The sequence below is a fragment of the Seriola lalandi genome, unplaced genomic scaffold, assembly GCF_002814215.2.
Source record: "Seriola lalandi dorsalis isolate HSWRI2012SDOR001 ecotype SW California unplaced genomic scaffold, Sedor1 jcf7180002054246, whole genome shotgun sequence".
Classification (NCBI taxonomy): Eukaryota; Metazoa; Chordata; class Actinopteri; order Carangiformes; family Carangidae; genus Seriola; species Seriola lalandi.
The window spans coordinates 25,855-48,708 of NW_019524799.1; the positions used below are offsets into that span (position 1 = coordinate 25,855).

The window sequence follows — 22,854 nt, forward strand, 5'->3', positions numbered from 1 at the left end:
CTTGCCATGATAATAATCATAATCACTACTCGTCTAACCCTAACTCTTACCCTAACCATAACCACTGACCAAAACATCAGCTTATTCCCCATCCCAAATTAACTGGTCCCCAGTTTTGCCTGTGACAGAAACACACACACACTCTCACTCTCTCTCTCTCTCTCTCTCTCTCTCTCTCTCTCTCTCTCTCTCTCTCTCTCTCTGTCTCTCTGTCTCTCTCTCTCTTCTTTAGATAGTGTCTCAGGCTCGAAGTATGCTCAGGTGACACAGTGGCAACCTGCCACCCTCCTGTACATCTGTCCTTGACCAGCCTATACCTAACAACCTCCTTCATCCCCTTTTTTACATCCATCCATAAAACAGCCACTGCTATCTTACATCACTAAACCTTGTATCAGATGTTGTTGTGCTGTTATTTTTGCTAGTGAAGACATGAAGCTGAGATTGAATGTGCACTTCTGACCTTGGAAACAGTAGGCTAGTTGGCAAAGAAATACCACCACTAGGTTCACTTAGTACAAAGATGTAGAGAAGTACTTGTAAGATATATCATTTTGAGTTTGCCTATGTAAAAAGACCATTTTTTTGTCTGTCTTTTAAACTGAATTTTCACAATCTTCTACAAAATGCATATATAATCTTTACCACATGTAAAATGAGTAATAAATGGGATATCTTTATAAGCTTTATAAGACCTCTTAATCACCTCACACATGGAGTGAAATGAAATGGCAGTGGCTATGGACCATTTTCATTATGGCTTGTCAGCAGAATTTTGATAACCATTTGACTATGACATGCAAATTAATTTGGTTGCAAGGATGCAAAAGCAGTAGGAAAACAATATTTCTGCATTGCTTTGCTTGATCATAAAACATTTTCTTTGAGGATACACAAGTTCTAATCTGTCTGTATTCAAATTGCCAGCATATGTAGCACCACTGTTAAAACAAAGAGAACTGTCCTTTGGGCCTATCATTTTTAAACCCTTTCATGTATCAAGTAAACTTTATTTTCCATTGAGTGAAATCTGGCAACTTTAGCGAGTGAACCTGACTATCATAATCATTTATTCATTCTTTGTTTCTGCAAGTGCGATCCAAACCTTCTCTCGTTTGTTACAGCAAACTCTGTGAGGATGTAAGTCATCCTCACTATCATATAGTGGTTCAGTCAAACTATGCCCTATTCCTGGTTAAGTGTTCATCACGGCTGTACAACAATGAAATATAGGATAAAATGTTTGTTCTGGTTTGTTTTTATGAATGGTTAATTTACTGACCACCAGCTAATGTAAATATGAAGTCCAAAAAACCTTAAGATGAATTACAATTATCCTTTAGGCTTACTTGGTATCTCCCTTCAAGCTCTGTGAACACCGAAGATCATTTGAGTCATATGGTGTACAAACATTCAAAGCTCTTCCCCTTGTGAAACAAATGTGAAATTCTTAATGTTCCCATTGCAATGTTGGAAATAACTTCTTGGAGTTAAGTACCTCCTTATTTGGTTGTCTGCTTTCATGAGATTCACTGGGGGCTGCACAAACACCTGCTAATAACTCGCAGCAAGCTAATTGCAGCTCCCATAAGTAGAACATGTGATGTTGAGGTCACAGAAAATGCATCTGATTGTTTACATATTTTTTTCATTTTGTCTTTAGCCCTTTCCACATCAGTTACTTTGAGAATAAAGTGATATTTCAACCAATTACAAGTTTACAGTTCCAATATAACTATGCTGTAGCTGTTGGATGAGATCAGTATCCAAATATTCCTGATCTATGATTAGCAAGTCCATCCTCTAAGTGCTTTAAAAGGTCTTGAAGCAGGCTTTTCTAAACTCTGGGGAAAAAGCATTAGAAGTGTAGAAAATGATGAGGCTAAGGCATCCTCTCATTCTGCAGTAACTGTTGTCACAGTGCTTGTCCTCAGCTGTGTTTGTACTACCAGCAAAGAAATGGTGAGTACCTTATGACAAAGGAACTAACTTCTCATACTAAATTGTTAATTCTAATATGTCTAATTAATATGATTCAATTTGACGTGAAGTCATTCCAAAAGCTTTGATGTGCTGATCTCTACTCCCTTTGATAAATCTTGTTAAATGAAATACTGCAACTTCCTTTTTTTCTTCCAGGCCAGCAAGCTAACACAAGAGCAGATCACAGAGTATAAAGGAATTTTCGAGATGTTCGATGAAGAGGGAAATGGAGATGTGAAGACACAGGAGCTGGAGAGGCTGATGAGTTTAATGGGAATCAATCCGACAAAAAGAGAGCTCAGCCAGATGGCCAAAGATGTGGACAAAGATGGTGAGTATAAGCTTCCAATGGCTGTAAACCCAACATCAAAACGATTATCATTCTACATACATCTAACTAAAAGCACATCGCTGGTTATTCTTAGATGGGCTTTTTGACCTTTATGGACCACTGGCTCAGTTTAAGATAATATAGAGTTGGTAGTCAAGGTCTTACACACACCTGTGACTTTATTATGTATATCTGCAAAATAAAATGTTCTCCAGTACAACAGCTCTGCCATCCCTACCTTTTTGAAGCATCAGAAAGCAGCTGATTCAACTTTCTTTTTAAGACCCTAATGGTGGTGGTGGTGTATTTGACTGTTATTGTAAGTTGTTGCTATTTACATACATGAACAACTGCTTTAAATGCCTTTAAGCAATGCCCTGTATGTATTCTGATCAGCACCTGGAGGTGAGGATGTTAGTTGAAGCTTTAGCTGTCTAAAGTTCAGTCTGTGACAAGTAAGTAATTAGTGCTTGAGTTAGACTGCTAAATGAGCTTCTGTAATGATAACTGGCCATTTACATTAGCCAAAGCACTGGAAGGCAGATGAAATGGATGTTTGTCATTTATTCTGACCGGGTTGGATGTCAATTGAGATTCCAGACAGATTTGGGATTCATAAAGCAGATCTATGTGCAATGTTGCAAGGGAATAACATCTTCCAAAATGCATTATGAAAGAGCATAACATTATCTAATACTGCAGTATTCTGTTTTGTGAAGGAATCCACATTAATCACTAGGTGGCAGTGTTTCACCATGTGTGCTTTTTGTATGGTGGGCTTTATAAAAAGACTATTGGCATTTCCCAGAGTTGTGCGCACACACACACCAACCGTCATCTAAGGACATTATTGGAATATATCATCTGACATCTATGATAGATTTTCTATGAGCAGTTTGAAAAATTTACTTTATTTACTCATTTGTCTACTTAAGGTGTTATTGATGTCATTCTTTTCCAATTCAGTTTTTTCTTGTTTTTTTTTAGCATTTTACAATATTGTTCTAATAATAATAAAGTTGCCTAGTAATATCCAATAAGTGTGAAAATTGATGACAATAGAAACGTCATAAAAGATTGAAAGCTTAGAGCCATATTTCCAGCCACTGTTATGTTGAACATGTTGTCCATTATGTGCCCAGATACATGATTTTCTGCCTTCTACAAATTTCTGCTATAAGTATATCTTTCATGTCAAATTAAGTTCCTTTTCAACATATCGAACACATTTTAGCAATATTTGTGTTATTTCATCTGTTATGCTCAAGGATATAATTTGCCATTTAATTTCCTGTTTCCTATTTCCCCTTCTCTTACCTTTCTCTCTTTATACCTCCCTTCTATCTCTGAACCAAAAAGAGGAAAGAACAAATGCAAGCAGAGATTTATTGCAAAAATTTCTTCTTTAAACTGTGATACTGAATCAGTTCAGAATATCTACATTTTTAAATCTCCACATCTCATCCATATTTATCCAAACACAAGACTTTAGAGACTTTGAAAAATGAAGCTGTTCTTCTTCTTCTTCTCTTCATCAGTAAGTTGGACTGTAGATAATTATTATTGCATAATAACCATTAAAGATTTAGGTTAAATTTGATTACCATTCATTTTACTACACACATGCCCCCTAATGTAGTTTTTCTCTGTATATTGATTTATCAGTCTTTTTTTCCTGTCTACTGTCTGTCTGCCAAACTAAAGTTCATTATCTTTGTGACATTTCAGGTAAAGGGTTATTCAACTGTGACAGCTTCCTGGGTCTGATGGCATTATACCATGAAAGAACCAAGAACCAGGATGCTGAACTCAGAGCTGCTTTTAAAGTGTTTGATAAAGAGGCCAAGGGTTATATTGACTGGAACACACTGAAGTAAGAATAACATTTAAGATAAAAAGACAAAAATAATTTTTTCTGCCACTGCGATGCAACATTTATTAATTAAAAAATGATTACTTATTTTGCACCCAAATTAAATTCCAGATAAAACAGATTGAATTAAAAAGATAGTAAACATGAGCATGCCCCAGAGTTTGTCTTCACTTAGTTTTAATATTAATTTGCCATTCTGAACTTTCAGTGTTTTCTACATGTATAATAATAATTTCCAGATACGTACTGATGAATGCAGGAGAACCACTCAATGAGATCGAAGCGGAGCAAATGATGAAGGAGGCAGATAGAGATGGAGATGGAACCATCGATTATGAAGGTATATATTATGTAAAGTTATATTTAAACCACTCTACTTGTCTTTGGTTGAAAAAATATAATTAACGTTATTGGAAGATAGATGTCTTAGTGAACAATCTGATATCTCTGTATAACTGTTCTTAGATGGTCTTAATGTGTGTGTATATATATATATATTTAGAAATGTTGTTCTCCTGATCTTTATGGATAATTTCTGACAGTCAGAATCATCAGAAATGTTCATATCAGAAACTCAGCTAAAAAGCTGTTTCAACAAAATTGATTTAATGTATAAATATATATTACTGGAGAATATGAACTCTCCAGCTTCAATTATGAATTGTACATTAATGTGATAAGTTACATTATTTTTTGCTAATGTTTCAACTTGACTCCAGAACTAATTCTAACCAGTCAAGTATTGTGTATAAAGAAATAGTGAAACTTGAAAATGGATGTTATTTATCATAATTTGGGGTATTTTATTCACATTTGACTTTCACATTTTAAAAAAATCCCCGAATACACAAGTATGTTAAAACATGTGTCCTAAGATGATGAAGATAAGTAGAAAAGATGATAAGTAAATGATAAAAAATAGCATGGTATTTATTACTGATTTGAACTCTTTCAGAATTTGTGGCCATGATGACCGGAAACTTGTTTAAAATGAGCTGAAGACGCAATAAAAGCAACACATCTCACTTTGAGCCTCTGGGATACCCTGCAGGAGTTGTGACCATTCAGTTTATGTTCCAGTGACACAGGATTATAAAACAAGAGGACCGTCATTTTTTACTGTTCAACATACTTGCAGTAGTTCTAATGGAAATATGTGCAATCACATATCTCTGTTTTGTGAATATTTGTAGAAACCTTTCACATAAAAATAAAAAATCTTTTAAAATTATTGGTCCGTTTATCTTCTGTTTGTGTGTTTCTGATAGAGTGCATTCAAGTCATTAAGTGTCAGACATCATAGGGTTAAAATCCTCAGACCTGCTACCCGGATGCAGTCACTCACATGGGTCTGACAGCATCTGGTGTGCAGAGCCATTAAATCCCATTCTCATCCCTGCAAAACCAAATGGACGGCTCAGGGAGCCAACCGAGTTCATCCTCTTGAAGCCATTAGACCAATTGCAGAGTGACGGGGGAGGGAGCTTGCCGCACTGATCTCTGTTTGCAGCATCCCTAGAGCTGCTTCTGTTGTGTGAAATACAAGAAAGGGCAAGACGGAGGGGGGGGAGTAGATCCTTGGAGGCAATCGCAGAACGGAAAAGGGATCTCCTGGAGGCTGCTGGGATAGGGTTACTTCGGTGTGAAGAGTCCATCTTCAGAGAAAATGACTGTTTTGTCAATGTAAACAGCCTGTGCAGTACCTGCATTGCTAAAGGGGGAAGCAGAGGAGGAGGAGGAGGAGGAGGAGGAGGAGGAGGAGGTGGAGGAGGAGGAGGGACAGACACTGGAGGAAATGCTGCCTCTTCCAATGAAATTTTTCCCTTCTGTAGCTAGCCCAAGCCTGCTGCAGCTCACCTCTGAACTCATGCATGTTACATGTTAAGGTACGTCTGCATCTCTAATCTGAGAGGACACATGGAGTAGGACCTGGTCACGTTGGCAGGATTAGTAGTTCAGCTGTTAGCACAGGACAGCTGAGATACAGTGCATCTTGACTAAAAATAACATGTTATGTATCAGTAACACACAGTAATCAAGACCATGAACTGATTGAGATGAGCATGTAAAAATGTTGCACGCTACGTCTTTGTGCTGTGCAGGGATTATTAACTGGACAACAGCAATGACTGAAGCCAGCCTTTGGCTTTCATTGGTTTGTTTGCTTCAGCTGCACATGTTCCTCATTATGATCACAAGCAGACAGGATCCACTAAGGAGAGAGGAACGGATCATGTGTCTATTTTCACATTTTCACCGCTTCCCTCTGTCACCGTACTACACTGCTTTAAAATAGAAATCAGATTCAGTTTTTTTTTTTTTCAAACTCCTCATATATGTAAATCTTCAGGATAAATTGCTCTTCACTCTCATGGGATGTGCTCAGTGTGTGTGTGTGTGTGGGGGTGGCATGTGTGCTGAGTCTTGGATGCAGTGGATATTTATGGAACCTGTGTGTGTGGAGCTTTGTGTGTGTGTGTGTGTGTGTGGGTGTTTGATTTTGACGTTTGAACACACTACCAACACATTTCCTCATAGTGCACGTTACAGTTTGAGTGGTTAGTATTCCTCTGTATTTTATCAAGTTTCCTCATGTGCCTTTGCTACCCACATCCTGCCCAACACCTACCACAACCCTGCTGGCACAGCCAGCTATGGTTTGTATGAAATCGAGGGTGAAGTGTGCCAAAACTGAAAAGTTTGATTTTTTTCACAAGGATTTAGGCAAATCATCAATAAAATAAAAATTACATTTTATCATATAACACGTAAAAGTTTTTGGAAAAATCACCATTTTTAATCACATGCTGTCTTTCTGTTTTGTGTTAGTTTTAGGTTTTTTTCTTCAAATCATATGGCGTAAGCATCAACAATGGCTCAGCAGACCCCAGACCAGAGGGATGACATCTGTGTCGACCATGAGGAACACTAGGGACTGAGCGACAGAACAACATCCACAGAGATTCAAAAATACATCATACAGTTGAAACAGTTGCACCTGACCATGGCTATAACTGCAGCCAAGACAACTACGAGTTTTGTCTCCACAGCTGCCACAACCACCACAATCCCTTTCCTCTCAATGGGCACCAGCGCCAGAGACAATATCACCTCCAGAACAACATTAATGACTGTTACTATAACAACAAACGAGACCAGCTTCAACGCCACCACCTCTCCAGAAGCAGTGATTGAGGGCTCGGGAATGGGAATGGTGCTTGTCCCGTTTGGCATCATCACCGTCATCGGCTTAGCAGTGGCAATAGTAAGGAATCATTCAAATATTGTCTGTCGATTTTCCCCAATATCATGTTTCATTTTTTCAGTGTTTGTCGTAACACCTCAGACATTATTGCACTGTATTATTTGGCTTGGACAACACCGCTTGTTTCTCTTTCTGATTATATCTGTCTTTCTCCATCCCAGATGCTCTATATCCGGAAACGGAAGCGGTACGTTTATCAAGACTTTATTTGCTGATCCAACAATCGGGCAAGGCAGGATTATCAACCAGGAAAGGCGTGCAAACATGACCCCAAGTTCACTGCTTGTCTATTGGTTTTGATAATTTGATTATTTGCAAATTTGTGAGGAAATTTACACTAGTGAAATATACTATCAACTAAAGCACATCCTGCATTGTTAGATCATTTTATGGCCATATTTTGTAGAGGATTCCCATATCAAAATGCAATTTAAAAAAATATTTATTTTCACTTATAATGTTCAAATGGCACATATTCCTAAACAAACTAACACAAGTTAAACATCATTCCCTCATACTGCAAGCATGGAGTTAGTAGGAACTGGGATATAACAGGCTACATACAGAGGACAGTAGGCCAGGGGTTAGTAGGAGCCAAACATTTTTTTTTGCCCATTTTTACCACAGAAGGCCTGATTTCTTCTTATTTAGCTGCCAATTGGTCCTCACCTCTAATCTCTTGTCATGAAGGCTGGAGAAGCTGAGGCACCAGCTCATGCCCATGTACAACTTTGACCCGGCGGAAGAACAAGATGACCTGCTGGAACAGGAACTACTGGACCATGGTCGGGAAGGCAGCCTCACGGGTCCCAATGCCAAGGTAGGCCACAAAGGGTTTGGTAGAACCTGTACTGACAAACGGTGAATGGGTTGATGACCAAAAGAGCCAAAAGCTTAATATTCTTAAATTGACATACATTTTGAGCAGTGACTTAGAGTCTACATAATGTTTCCCATCACCAATAACAAAACACAAACTTCTATCAAAGAGTGATGTCACATTTTCTAATAATTTCCTATGCCCAGGTTGTATGGCAGTGATCTCTGATGTGTGAGCTGTGCTTTATGTGCTAGTGCTATTTGCTAGTAATTAAGTAATTTATGCTGTTAAAATTTGACTAGGTCGCTGTCATAATTTATCTTTTTTTCTTTAAAGTTTTGACTATGGCATAACGGTAAAAGGCAAACATGGTAAAGTATCACCTGTGTGATTTTTGAATCATCTTTCTAAACCTCTTTTTCCCCACAATCCTCATTCTTTCACACTATCATTATTTCTGTATCTCAAACAAAAGATGTTGTTTAGATGTTTGTCATTTATTTGGGACACTAAAACTATCCATTTTTTATATCAACTTATCTGTCTCAAAGTAAATGCTCACAGTGGACAAACACCAGCACACTGAAAGTCTTACTTCAGTCTTATCTTTTACATCCTTTCCATTATGATCCCTCAACTTACTACCTACACATTGAATATTTCAGAGGCCACATATATAAACAGTAGACAAGTACAAGATTTTATATTTTAAAAATGCAAATAACATTACACCTTTATGACTTCCAGAGCTACAGTACATAGTGAAGTCTGAAGAAAAATAATATTAAAGTCCAATTTTATTTGTTTTCTACAGTCAACATTTGAAGGTCGTGGTGCACTTACTAGTTTCTTCCAAGGCTTTAAACTGCAGGTGTGATGACAACCGAATCAAATCCATTACAACAAAGCAAATTTGCTTGATGAAAACCATGATATAGTTAAAAGGTACAGAAAAAGTTAGTTAGTGGACCTTTAAAGTTATAGGCCTACTGCTTTTTTTTTCGTCAAACCCCTATTTCTTATGCATTGCATTGTGGAACAATGTGTCCATCCACACAACAATCAGTAATCAACCAATTTTAGCATCATGTTGACATTTTTAATATACTTTCTACATATATCTTGAACAGTTTTCATACTTATTGTTTTATACATGTGGCCTCTGGTTTCTGTAGTCAATCACTTTGCACAGGCTGTCATGTTACACCGGGACAACAGGCTGTTTCTCACAGTTGGAGTTTGGAGTCACCAAATGATCTTAACGTCACTAACAGGCTTATTTCTTATCTGTCCTGCTGCCTATCTCCTCTGCAGACTCTCACAACATCCCAAGGGACCACGCAGAGGCCCAGTCGTCTGGTCTTCACAGATGTAGCCAAAGCTCTCAACGCTTAACAGTTCTCTTCCATTAGTTTATTTCAGTTTGCGGGGGCCACTGGCCTCATCAAGATATAGACTGTTGCTCAGGAAGGAAAACAAAGGGAAAACTGGACTGTTTTTGGGAACAACTGGAGCTTTGGTGAATGTTTTTATCACCAGGACTTTGTACGTGAGAAGGCAGTGGTTTTCAAATTATCAGAAAAAAAGTAGGGTGCATGTATGATAAGGGAGCATAACGGGAAGCATCACATATGATCTTGCACTGTTATCGTTTGGCGCACAAAATGCAGTGTGATGCACTTTTCTTAAAATCATGTTATGTCATTGTTGTTAAAATGTTCGGTAGCTTGTCAGTGAAGTTCTTCAGAGCTTTGATATCTACTTCCATGTTTGATATGAGAGGAGTGTAAATTTGTGTTATACTGATTTTGTGGTCTTACGTCTCTGACAAGCTTGAACACTGGATGTGTTAGCATCCTTAAGTGAACTGTCCCTCTTCATTTTGTTTCTTCTTTATTGAGTAATGAAGGATTGATTCTGTCTATATACATTAAAACTATTTAAACCAATCTGGGGAAAAAAATTGTGTTTTGCTGAACAAATCTGTAACAAAAGAGAGTTGGTAGGTGTGATATTTTATTGATAAGCGATAAAGAAGCAGAATAACATAAATCACATGGTAAAGAATCATAACAAAATATATATCACAGGTTTGTGAGTTCTATTAATGAAGTGGATGAGGACACATCAATAATATAACTACAAAAGGGTGTTAAAGGTAAGGCATAAAATATGATTTCTCAAGTTACACTTCAACTTTTCAATAGTTGAAAATGGATCAAGTACTGTATGTAACTATATCACTATAAAAACGTTGTCCCCATATAGAGAGTAAATATCCAGACACAGCTTGTGTAAAATAACAAACACTGACTCAGCTGTAGTTAAATTAAGAGGCACCCTTCAGGTTGACTTCCATTCATTTATGGTGATATGAATGTAGTGAGATGAGATAAGTGGACTACGACAGTACTAGTTTGACAGTTAGTTCAAGATTTCATCCACATCGCCTGCAGGTCTGACGGAACAATTTCGGGCACAAGTGACCAAAAACTTTCTCAGTCATGAACCAGGCTTGTTTGTTTTCAGAGGTAGTCCAGAGGGCAAAAAGAATGTAAAGTCAATGCAGTTGAACAAGAAAACGTACATGTCTGTAAATGAACTGAGCTCTTCTGGCAGCAATTTAGTAAACAATGCTGAAATACACAAAATTATTGGGATACAACATATCATCGGTGATAAAATAAGCACGTTTTAGTGAAGAAACACTTGATATATACAGTAAATGATGTGATATTCAAGTCATGTAATAAACAACTAGTAAGTGATATGTAGTTCATGCTGGATACATTTTTACCACGCATGATGACACAGGGACAGAATCTTAGGAAGTTGAAGTATTTGCATTTGTCTTTCAGTTTAAGTGCTGAAATCCTGACAAAGTCTCAAAAACATTGTTTGTAAAAACAGATTAGAGGCTGGAAACCTCTTTACCTTTGATTTTTAAAACAAAACTATTTGTTAATCTATAGAAGAAATTCTTCCAAAATACCAGAATTACTCTATGACTAGTTGTTAAATTGCTAAATTATGAATAAATGCTAAATTATTACTGATTCGTTACAAATAAAATAGACAACATTTTTAATTAGTTAACCTTAAAGTGTGGGTTCTCCAAAATTACATAAAAATGTTTAGACTGAACCTTTAGTGCTCTAATGGTATCTAATCATGCAGGTAGTTTTGGTTTCTTTTTTCTATCTTCCAACCTGATCAAATTAAACCAAAGTTATATGCATGGCAGGATACCATGTAAAATACTGTGTAGTTCTGTAATTAGGGTGAGCTAACCTTTTAAAGCAAGACTATGTAACTTTTGCAAGAAACCCCACAATTAAAAGGTTGAATTAATAAGCAATAAAACACCCCCTCAATTCAATACAGTCAGGGGTTTTCCCGTTACAGCCTCACTTGCTCTGGTGTGACCAGTAACTTATGGTGGCTGTTAGCTGACTTTATAACAACATTCTACTTGTGCTATTGTTATGCTATATTTTAGCATTTAGCTTTTACCCATTACCCATGTCATATTGTGGCCAGAGTGGTCGTTGTTCGCTAAAAGTTATTGCCTTGCTTTTAACAGCCAAACAAGAAAGGAAGGTACAACGTTCAGACAGAGACAGGGTTACTGATGCAGTGTTGAGTGTTAATTAATTACCCAGAATTTATTTGGCAATTTTTATACAAGGTTACTGTGTTGACGGTGTCCTGTTGTTTTCCATAACTGTCATGTATTTCAACACTGTGTGGTTATTTGCTGCCCTTCCTTTCAAATCACATGAATTAAGAGTGTCACACATACAATTTACAGTGTATGAATCTGAACATACATGATGTAGTAAAAATGAGAAAGGAGTATCAGACCCAAAAAACAAACATAAAAAAAAACCCAACAAAAAAAACAAAACAAAAAACAAAACAAGTATTTCATATGGTACTACACGCTAAAAAGCAAGTATTTCATCAAGTTGTTGTAAACTATTGGCTGCATTTTATTTCCCAGGAAAACAAACCAAGTCTCACTTCAGCTTTTAACGAATACAGTTTTTAAAAGAAATGACACTGATGCTTTTATTTATACACCGATAGTAAAAATCCTCTACTGGCGTGTAACGTCTGTGTGTTTGTTCGTGTGTAGTCCTGAAAGTTCTTTGCCTGTCTGTGTTGTATATCTGCGCATGAACCTGCGTGTGTGTTTACAGTAAGTGTGTGTGTGTGTGTGTGTGTGTGTGTGTCACTGCTGATGGAGTGGAGAATTACTTTGTTTGAGATCTTCAGTCTTTTGTGTTACTGAGGTAGAATGAGAGATTAAGAAACTGAGGGTAACTGAGGTTTAAATGAGGTCTTTGTGTCAAGGCATACTGGTAATGTCAAATACAGATCAGAAATGCACAACAAACACAGCACAATAATTATTACGGAGTAGACTGACAACATGTTCCTGAATAGTTTTGTACCTGAGGTTTCAATATGGTGTAAAAGCACTGTAATAGTGAAATCCTGAGTGTGGCAAAATGACTTGTCAACACTGTTGTTGACTACAGTATGTGTGAAGGATTGTTTCCAAAGTGAGATATCCATTCATACCTTTGGATGATTTTTTTTTTCCTAAATCAGCTGCTGGTTGGAAGGACAAAAAAACAAACAAACTGCATTTCACTGAGGTTATTAACTATCTGAATACTTTTGCTTACATTGACATTTGAGCTATTTTAATCAATGCAAAGTACACATGACATTTTCCCCCTCCAAAGTTGGATATTTCATTTTGGAGTAAAACCTTTCACATCTCCTTTCATAATAATGACTTCAGCGCACCATGTTTATATTGTAACATCGCTAAAAATGTCACCGTCTTGCTCCCGTTTCATATGAGGATTCATGACACTTTCATGACACACTCAGAAAACATGTTTCGATAAAACGGTTCAGTTTGGTTCCTTTTTTTTTTTTCTTTCTTTCTTTCTTTACCCCCCGCGCCCCCTGCTCATCTTAGCCTGCAAACCTGTCCCCTCTTCACAGAACCAGCACACACACTCATGCACACAGACACACTCATGCTGAGGGGGTTTAAGGAAAGCAGGCGTCCTTAAAGGAACAATCCAAAAATTTGGGAAATATGCTTCTTAGTTTTCTTGCAGAGCGTTAGAGCGTATTTCCCAAAATGTGAAAACTATTACATTGAAGAAAAAAAAAGCCCCATCAAATTCTTCAATGTTAAAACAGAGAACCAACAAATCCAGGGTTGAGTATTCCATTTGAAAAGAAACCACTTTCTGCAATGATTTTGTGTGTGTGGTTCTGTGTGTGTGTGTGTGTGTGTGTGTGTGTGTGTGTTCCTGAATCCTCATCACAGATAGGAGTCAGATTGTACCCCTGTTTGTTTGAGGCCAAACCTTGAGGTAGGTAGAGAGGTGTCCTATCTACTCCCCTTCCTCCTGTGCTGGAACCTGAGATGACGAGGGCTCTGAGGGACCCTCCTCAGCCTCTTCTGAAGGGCCCTGGGACAGGCAGGGGACCAAAACCAGTTTGTCTGTTATTGTATGATCTAGTCTAGTGACTCATTATGCGCAAGGTAATGAATCAATACTAGAAAGTACACGACAATACAAGAATGAGTGTAAAAAAAATTCATTCAGTGATTGCATGCGGGGAAGTAGGTCCAGCTGTCAGACCTAGAAATGTGAGGAAGATGACGGTTATGTCAGGAAACCAAGAAGACAGAGGAAGAGAGCAGTTAGATCAGGTTTCCCCTCTCTACATTGACTCATTCTTCCCCTTCATGTGCGTGCCTCTGAGAAAGGGAGTCTGTCTCAACGGTTTCAGTTCTTGAAGCATCTTAACCTCTTTGACAAACTGCTCAGCGGAGAGGATGCGATAAGGCAGACGAGGGGCATCAAGAGAACTGGCCCGCTTTGGTGACAACTGTCATACAATGTTTTTCGTTTGAAAAATGAAAAAGTTAAGTTTCTAAGAAACACTGGGTGTATATATTCACCAAAACTGGATGTCACAAAAGGATGTTTGGAGGTGTATCTGGGGAATTCAACGCTGCCATCTGTGCATTTCCAAGAATTCGTCATATCCTCATGAAGTCAGTTTACATAAAGCACGCGGAGCTTGTGCATTGGTTTGCTGTGTACACCGAATGTGCCCAAGCAACAGCAATTTTATACAGTATTTGCTTATATTGTAATCAGTGTCAAAAGATTCAGAGGATTTATTTGTCACACACACAAGTAATACGTGCAGTAAAATGCAATGTGGCATGTGCTAAAAGACTAAAGAAATATGGCCTAAAGGTTAGAACTGCAAGCTAAAAAGTGTGAATATATTCAAAGAGGTAAAAATTAACATAAGTTGCAAGATATATGGATGACAGAGTTCTGTCCAAAACTTTTTTTTTTCTGTGTTGGACTTCTGACTACAGAGATGTTTTCCAAAGAGCGGACGCTTAAATATTTTAATATGGTTTTGCATTAAGCTATACTAGATTCTATGAGGACAGACAAATCCATACACACTCAGTTGTATGTTATCATCCTCTGTCTCCTTTCTATTAATAAAAGGTAGGTTTTAATGTTCTATATTTGTTTTAGAGAGGTGCTGATTCAGCTTCATTCTAATTTCGGAGGCTGCTGTTGAATTGTATTCAATTATTCTGAGCGCTGTTTCCAATATTTTGTTCACCCCATTTATATCAGTGAGGGTAGACTAAATACACGCCGCATCATTTTTAGCCAGGTATACCTAACAAACAACTGGGTGTAAAGTGATCCCACTGGAAAAATGGTTTGTTCACTTCAGCCTCACTATCAAATGTACAAATGAGTAGATGAATGTAGCTAAGGTTTGATGCTGAACATAAGCCCTGTGCTTAACACCAGCTTATGATACTCACAAACAAGATCAACTGTGAGGTCAACCCTGTATTTACAAGTCATACAGCACAGATGTAACTGACATTAGTCAAAAGGTAAACGTGTGACACAAAATGAGATTTCTGTTGAACTGAAGCTGAGGCTGCATTCTTCCACAGTCACTAACTCTCAAAGTGAGAGTTTGATGTAATACTAGATCATTTAAAAATTGAAAATAAAAAACACTAAAGGGTGGTAATGATTTAGCAAATCTGCAGTGGAGGAGTGTTACATTGTACACACTCAGGGGCTTAAGGGATTTAATGCTTCATAATGATTAAGATTGAACAAACCCACTGCTCAGTTTATTAGATTATGAGCCATTTGATATAAATTTTACTTAATAGGTCGGAAGGCTCTGAAAGTTAAGTATTTCACTTTGTTTCACTGAGCTAAACACAAAAATGCCTAAAGTGTCCCTTAAGACATGAAAAGCCCCATCTAAATCAAAACAGTAATTTTCCAGTCGAGTAGAAGAAACCTGTGGCTTCAAGTGCTGCATCAAAACAAAACTGGACCACCCCTCTGCCTTTTAAAGATTTAGTTTTCCTCACCTGCTGCTCTTCAGTTACTTCTTGAACTACTTTCTGAGGCTGTGGAGAGACAGAGGCGACAAAATTAATTAAACATGAAGGCAGAGTAGCCCTCAAGGGCCGTACAGCTCCAGCATGCACAGACACCCTGCTGGCTCTGGACATATATTATATTTTTACAATTAACTCCATGATGTCTGCAAGTGTCAGCGATTACGCCATACCCATTTCCTCGGTCGCCCACGTGGTCGTCTCTCCCCAACGGGCTCTACCTTCTGGGGAAGAACAGATGAGTGTTTAAAAGAGAGGTTCATATATTTTAACAATCATATAACAGTTTTCATATGAATAATGTAGTTTTTAAAAAAAAAAATGAATTAGCTTCTAGAGGTCAATGGGAAACATCTCACTCAGGAGCTACAGAGGTTTTGTTCTATAAATTGTAGCAATAACAACTAAAAAAGTTATTTGGAAATACTTAGATTTCAGGTTGCATGACCTACATGGTTAGCACTGTCAACAATTGCAATAAAACTACTCTCTTCGGTGGTAAACAGGAAGACAAACGTCTTTTCTTCATTTCAAATCATCCTCTGAAATATTAATATGTTCAGCAAATGCTTAGTTGTGAATTGCGTGGGCTCCTTTACATGATCCATCTTTTATGTTGTGCTTATCTGAAGATAAGCGAGGAACTCTCACAGCCAGAGTAAAATATCAACATTTAAGTACAATGGTTTATGTCTTTTTTAATCTGTCTCCTCTGAGAAATGTTCAGTTTTCCCAAGTCTGAAAACACAAACAATGGATTTGTGTGTCTGTCTAATAGCAAGGTTCATACATGAAATACCTCACATGGCTGCAACAAGTTTAGCAAGTTCAGTTAATTGACAATAATTGTTTCTCAAAAACTAGTGATGACAGAAAAACAACCAAATTTACCATGTGAGTCTCCTCTATGTCTCTCCCAACAAAACAAGCGAATGACAGAAGTGTGTTTAAGAAGACCGGTTGATTTACAGAGTTACACTGTGCATCTACATCATGTTACAAATGCAGACACAGTTCCTGCCAATCTTCTGATTTGAATGGAAAGCTGCCAGCATGGGCAGTGCAACAACTTTCCCCCCTGAGTCAACAAATCCTCAAACCTGAACTTTAAGAGTGGATTTAGCAAAACTACAAAGTGCATCTTTATTATTTGTATACTGACATATTCTTCTATGGCCATGTTGTTAATAATGATGCATCTGAAGGCATGTTTCATAACTTATGATTGGTTGATTCATTGATGAGTCTATAATGAGAAAACTAATCAGCAGTTACTGTGATAACTGATTTGTTATTGAAGTCATTTTTAAAGCAACTTCCCAAATGTACACGTTTGGTGTTTTTCTTAGTCGTATTTGATAGTAAATTGAATATCATCGAGTTTTGGACTGTTGGTTAATGTCAACCTGGAATTTTTGACTGCTTTCTGGTATGTTATACACTAAACCATTAACAATATAATTGAGAAAACAAACGGATAAACTATTTAAAAACATTTATAGTTGCAGCCCTAGCATGTTTGCACACCCCCAGTAAATTCAGTCTCAATACCTGACGTAAAAATGATTACACACTGAATTCCAGTCAATATCCAGAAGTTAAAAAGGGTAACTTGATTACTGCAGTTAGGCGCCTTTAGCAGCAGTGATAGAGGAAGAACTTGCATCTTTTACCTGAGTAAGAGAAGCTATACCACAGTGTACCAGTACTGCACCATGAGTAAAAGTCCTGCATCCAAAATATTACTTGATTTAAAGCACATACAGTAAGTATCGTCAACAAAATGTACAGTAAGTGTGGAAAGTTAAACATGCAACTATATATATATATATATGCAACAATACATACTTATATATATATATATATATACTATTGGATAATAATCACTGATGCATTCATGTGTAAGTAGCACTTTAATGTTACAACTGGCTGAGATGGAGCTAATCTCAACTGTTGAATATATTGCTGATCTACTGCATGATATTTCAGAAGAAAAACGTTTAGTGTGTAAAATAGTGAACTGCAGAGTAATTAGTAACTACATCTGTTAGACCATTGCACAACAGTACAACATGTCCCTTTGAAAAGTGGAATAAAAGAATAAAATTGCATAAAATGTTAAAATGTACAATTGCAACCTGTAAAGTTCAGTATCTGAGTAAATGTACGTTTCAACCACTATGCAGCAGACATGATGTGTTTTAATAGTGTTGTAGTGACAGTATTCATAGAAGATTTTTTCTATTTCTGTGTAAGTCAATCTTTCATTGGTCAGAATAATAATAGCTACCTCTGCACTGACCAGTCCATCTGTGAGCACTGACTAACAGCTTGTCTTTTCTCTATTTTCAGCTGACATTTGGCCTCACCATGACTGCTGACTGTCTTAAAGTGCCCCACAAAAGACATAAATCTTTGCGTTTCAAGACTTATTACTTGCAAAGCTCTCAGATGCACTAGAAAGATAAGCCTGTTAAGATCATATATGGTATGTTATAAACATGTCGACAGCACTTCCATCAGTTGTAAGACTTAAATTGGCTTCTTCACAGACCTTCTCAAATTCACTAATGATTATTTCTTTCTAACAAGATATTCTAATGTTAGGATATTTACCAGAAATTCACAACAACATTTCTCCCGATTTATCAAAAATGCATAAATAGGGTGTCCAAAAAAGTTTTGACTGGCAAAGAAGACTGTAGTGCTTAGTGCAGAAACAAAGTGCTGTTCCAAACACAAAAGTTAAAGTTCAAATACATATTTAATATCATAGGCAGACTGGTCAGTTTCAACCTTCAGTGCAGTTCTGGGGCCTTTGTTCTTGCTGCCTTTCGGTCGTCCTCTCGGTCGCTTTGGAGTCGGTGGTCCAACAGGCTCCTGTCAAGAGAGATGGCATGCGAAGCCATGACTAACCAATGAAAAATGTTTGAATGAGCTTTTTTCTACAGCCAGGAGATAAAATTACGCAACGATTTATGGTGAACGACAGAGCTGATTGGCTTCATCTTTTAAAGACTTTTAAAGTCCTTACCTGCTGCTGTTTCCGTGGCCGACCCCTCCCCCTGCGCGGAGGCTCAGGAGGTGACTGGGCAGTGCTCGGCTGGGGAGACGGCTCTTTGGTCCCACTGTTACTCATGCCTGTGTCTTGCCACCTGCTTTAAAGAGTGTGGGCATCAAAGCCTGGAGGAGCGGCCTCGAGGGCTTAAAGAGGAGAAGACCTGAGTATCAGGAGCTGGAGATGTGAGCAGAGAAATGTGAGAAAAAAAAAATTACAACTCTGGAATGTATGAAGAGGCAATCATCTTTGACGAAGTTAAGATAATCAGCTATACGGTACAACTTTTCTTTTTGCACAATTACCACAGTGAGTTTCAATCAGTGCTTAATGTATCATTAAATAGATCATTCAGAACCACACAGGACCCTTTTCCAGGAGCAAGCGTGGGAACTGCTTATGCATAAGCCTTGGCACCAGGTTCATCGGAACACAGTCAGGGGTCTGGCAAATGCAGGGAAACATGAGAGTGGTGTGCAGAGACTAAAAGTAGCACAGATATTCACAACTCAATCTACCATCCAAAATCTGCATCTACTGTACTTTACACTGTCTTTCCATCTGCCCTCTGTGAGGTATTTCTCAATGGGGTCGTGCATGTGGTGGGTGTGCTGATGCTGCGACATCTGTTACTGTAAAACTTGTGCCACTGAGACAATAATTTAGCACACACACACACACACACACACACACACACACACACACACAACCACACACACAAACTACTACTACATGCAAAATGTTAATGGAAAGAATCACGACAATATGAAATCTGAGTTTGCAGCCTACGGCAAACTTCAGTGCTGCAACAACAGAAAATTCATCTGCAACTACTCTGATGATCGATTAATAATCTAAATAAAGTTTCAAGCACAAATGCAAAACATTCTCTAGTACTAGTTTCTCAATTTAGAGGAATTGTTTTGTTAGTTGCTATTTGTTTTATGTAATAGTAAACTGAATCTGAAGGATCATCTTAGGAAATTGCAAAAGACATTTTATTTATCTGACATTTTTATGCACCAAATAAATAACTGATTCATCTGTCAATGGGATTAATCATACAGTGAATAAAAAGTTGGAAAACAAGAAATTAAGTGAAGAAAGGCAGCTATTACTTATATTTGAGAATCTCAGACAAGGGAACAGTTCATATTTTTGCTTTGAATAATGACTAAAGTGATTAATTCATAATCATAATAATTTTCTGAAAATTTTCTGTTGGTGGACTAATCAATTAATCAGCTAATAGTTTCAGTTCTAATCACTCTCCAGTAAAGTTATCAGAGGCCTGATTAATAGCACCCCAAATCTTACCAGTGTCTATGCTTCTGTTGTGGTACCTTCTTAAAAGGTAATAAATATATTGTTAACTTTATTCTTTTACTTTGTATTAAGAGAGTGAACAATAAATGTCTATAATAAATGTCTACTCTTTCTGGTAGTAATGTCCCAAGGTGGCCGTTTACCATAACGCCTAGCTCTGTAAGGAATGTGCCAAACACTAATTGCCAACACAGCCTATCAAAACGGCCGCACTGAAGCAGGAAGTCGGAGTAATTTGAGAAATCTACGTCCTCGTTCAAACGATTTAAAGCCAAATGAGACGCACGACGTCGTCTCGTCGCTTATAAACTCATTTCGGAGCAACACAACAAGCGTCCTGCATTTCTCCTGCAGCAGCAGACCGTCCTCTCAACCAGTCTGTGTTTGGCAGTCAAGTACGGGACTGAATGTACTTTTTGCATATGGGCGGCAATTGCAACCATAAAAACACATTCTTTTACAGACTTTAAAGAAGGTGCGTAAAGCGTTGCTGAAGCGGACCCGCGAATGCAAAGCTTCCAGGCTTTGGTTGAAGTTAGCTGGCACATGTTAACGGCGAACAGTCGAGGCCATCAAGAGTTTTAAAGCGAAGAGTCGGCGCTCACTAACACAACATCCCCCTGCTTCCATCACTTGCGCAATCGATCTCAAATGTGTTGGGTTTTGGAGTGATAACAACAGGTCCGCCGCCGAAATGGATGAACCGAGAGCCAGCAAAGAGCTGCAAAAACTTTACCAAGACGGACAAAAGCGGGCAACACAGGTGCAAAAGCTCTCCTTTCAGAGCAGCCACACAACATACATGCATACATTCAGGCTATAGGCTCCATGTTGAGGCTCAGTAATCCTGTTCATGCAGGCAGCGCCAAATGCAACACAATGAGAGCAGAGACTGTTGAACTTACCTTGAGTCGGTTTGCAGTTTTACCTGGAAGTTCACACAGTCGGCTCACTTTGTGCTCCTGCACAACTATGAAAATCTTAGTATATCGACCGTCTCATTGGCTGGAATGAAAGGGTAATCTCTCTCTCTCTCTCTCTCTCTCTCTCTCTCTCTCTCTCTCTCTCTCACTCACTCACTCTCTCACTCTCTCCCTCCTCCTCTAATCGGAAATGTGTGTGATCCCCCCAGACGTCCAGTCACGAATACCCCAGTTGCAGTATAATGGGGGGTTGTAGCAGAGCAGTATGCATTGCATACTTTCTCTATTAAAGCATGTTTCAAGAAAGAACGAGGGTAGGAGGGTTGAAACAGAGGACCCCGCCCCGAAAAGCTCACCCACTTGAGAGAGGAAAAGAGAGAGGGAGAGAAGGAGACGGGCATCGGACAGGAGCTCGGGTAGAGTCTGGTTCCGGGGTTCCCAAAGTGGGGTCCGGGGGGCTGGGAAGTTCCCCACAGAAGGGAGGAAAAAGTTTTGCTTCAGTGGAAATGATGGTGAGATCAGACAGATTCGAGCAGAGGTTTCAATCTCTCTCTCTCACACACACACTCTCTCTCTCTCCCTGCTGTTATCTCCCCACCTACAGTGTTAGAGATATACTCCTGTAAGTCAGAACAAAGTACAGAAATATCAAATGAGGTTTCAAAAAACAAAATCTGCAAGGTAGCTGTCTGATATGCATTTGTTTGAGAACCAATTTGCCCCACTTTAGTTAATTTATCATCATGCACTGCATGCAAACATACATTAGAACTGAGAAGCAGTGAAAAAACAGATATATTTGTTCCTCCTGTGTGAGTAAAAATAGACGCCATTAGACGCCATCTCCAGTCATTCATTATTTTATTCTATTATTCTCTAACCAGTTAATCTATGTATATATATATTTTTTATTATTATCATTTTCAAATGTAATTAAATAAAATTTTTAATTCATATTCTAGAGTGGACAGTTAAGTTGAATAGTTTTGCTACATATTTAGGTTTATTGTCAGTTCTTTGGGATTTTCAAGCGGTAACTTTGTAAGTTTGCACAAACTGATAAATACAGATGGAAATGTTTGAACCACGGTGGATACACATTCCAGGGACGGCTAATACTGGACTGCTCATGGAGTCATGTCAGGTGAGCATGCTGGCATGAGACCAGAACATAAAGCTTTAAGTTACAAAGATGAAGCTCAGCACATGATTTGAACGGTTTACAGTGTCAGTTTCATGATGTAATTCTGAAATTCACAGACTGAATAATATCCTGTGAAAGCAGAATATTACAATGAGTTTTAAAAAAAAAAAAGGAATTATACAGAAATACAGAAAATGTTTGCTCTTCCAGCCTTGACATAATTTCTCTGGTAATAACCATAAGATACATAAAACAGAATAACAAAGAAATCATTTGCATATTTTTGTAGCAGCATTTATGTTGCTGAGAATCGGTAGTCAAATATGAATTTGATTAGTCACTCACTATAAATATTACTAAATGAAAGTGAATATAATGACACAAAAAAAAAACTGTCAACCCGCCATTTCCAAATGCTGTGTAAAGCAGGAGGATAATTGGCCATCAGTAGTTATCTGTAGACATGTTCTACACTTCAGTCCCATTAAGTTCCTATTTCTGCAAAAAATAAAATAAATAAAATGTCAGTATCTTCTGATTGTTCAAGACAAAAGAAAATGGTTGCTGTGAAAATTACCAGGAGAAAGAAACAAAGATATAATGGGGAATAAGAAGGGGGGGGGGGGG

The 22,854-nt window shown here is 37.9% G+C and overlaps 3 protein-coding genes across 5 annotated transcripts; 2 read left to right on the forward strand and 1 right to left on the reverse strand.

Annotated features, from left to right (window-relative positions):
• Positions 1-1,914: 1,914 nt before the first annotated feature.
• Positions 1,915-5,418, forward strand: LOC111653819 (calglandulin). Its single transcript, XM_023404517.2, has 5 exons — positions 1,915-1,962; positions 2,140-2,314; positions 4,043-4,187; positions 4,427-4,527; positions 5,143-5,418. Exons 1-5 carry the CDS (start codon positions 1,960-1,962, stop codon positions 5,184-5,186), a joined length of 468 nt encoding a protein of 155 aa, XP_023260285.1. The 5' UTR covers positions 1,915-1,959; the 3' UTR covers positions 5,187-5,418.
• A 541-nt stretch (positions 5,419-5,959) lies between these two features.
• Positions 5,960-10,221, forward strand: cunh3orf18 (chromosome unknown C3orf18 homolog). Of its 2 annotated transcripts, none has more exons than XM_023404507.2 (5): positions 5,960-6,073; positions 7,017-7,452; positions 7,614-7,639; positions 8,143-8,272; positions 9,587-10,221. In XM_023404507.2, the coding sequence occupies exons 2-5, from the start codon at positions 7,192-7,194 to the stop codon at positions 9,665-9,667; spliced, it is 498 nt and encodes a 165-aa protein (XP_023260275.1). In that variant the 5' UTR covers positions 5,960-6,073; positions 7,017-7,191; the 3' UTR covers positions 9,668-10,221. The 2 variants fall into 2 exon arrangements, with proteins under 2 accessions (XP_023260275.1, XP_023260276.1); XM_023404508.2 differs by lacking the exon at positions 9,587-10,221 and adding an exon at positions 8,609-9,579.
• Positions 10,222-10,275: 54 nt separating this feature from the next.
• Positions 10,276-21,392, reverse strand: LOC111653833 (uncharacterized). Of its 2 annotated transcripts, none has more exons than XM_023404536.2 (6): positions 21,066-21,392; positions 18,811-19,011; positions 18,573-18,656; positions 15,950-15,997; positions 15,747-15,785; positions 10,276-13,773 (listed from the first exon to the last, which is right to left on the reverse strand). In XM_023404536.2, exons 2-6 carry the CDS (start codon positions 18,913-18,915, stop codon positions 13,696-13,698), a joined length of 354 nt encoding a protein of 117 aa, XP_023260304.1. In that variant the 5' UTR covers positions 18,916-19,011; positions 21,066-21,392; the 3' UTR covers positions 10,276-13,695. The 2 variants fall into 2 exon arrangements, with proteins under 2 accessions (XP_023260304.1, XP_023260303.1); XM_023404535.2 differs by having other exon boundaries at positions 15,950-16,000; positions 21,066-21,390.
• Positions 21,393-22,854: the final 1,462 nt, after the last annotated feature.

What these genes read in the sequence shown, in the direction of transcription:
- LOC111653819 (XM_023404517.2), top strand. An exon ending in ATTGACTGGAACACACTGAA is followed by an intron (nt 4,188 to 4,426) that starts GTAAGAATAACA and finishes AATAATTTCCAG; the next exon opens with ATACGTACTGATGAATGCAG. An exon ending in TGGAACCATCGATTATGAAG is followed by an intron (nt 4,528 to 5,142) that starts GTATATATTATG and finishes GAACTCTTTCAG; the next exon opens with AATTTGTGGCCATGATGACC.
- cunh3orf18 (XM_023404507.2), top strand. Translation starts at nt 7,192, where the DNA reads ATGGCTATAACTGCAGCCAAGACAACTACGAGTTTTGTCTCCACAGCT. An exon ending in TCGGCTTAGCAGTGGCAATA is followed by an intron (nt 7,453 to 7,613) that starts GTAAGGAATCAT and finishes TCTCCATCCCAG; the next exon opens with ATGCTCTATATCCGGAAACG. An exon ending in TATATCCGGAAACGGAAGCG is followed by an intron (nt 7,640 to 8,142) that starts GTACGTTTATCA and finishes CTTGTCATGAAG; the next exon opens with GCTGGAGAAGCTGAGGCACC.
- LOC111653833 (XM_023404535.2), bottom strand. Translation starts at nt 18,915, where the DNA reads ATGAGTAACAGTGGGACCAAAGAGCCGTCTCCCCAGCCGAGCACTGCC. An exon ending in GCCCCAGAACTGCACTGAAG is followed by an intron (nt 16,001 to 18,572) that starts GTTGAAACTGAC and finishes GTTCTTCCCCAG; the next exon opens with AAGGTAGAGCCCGTTGGGGA. An exon ending in AAGTAACTGAAGAGCAGCAG is followed by an intron (nt 13,774 to 15,746) that starts GTGAGGAAAACT and finishes TGCCTGTCCCAG; the next exon opens with GGCCCTTCAGAAGAGGCTGA.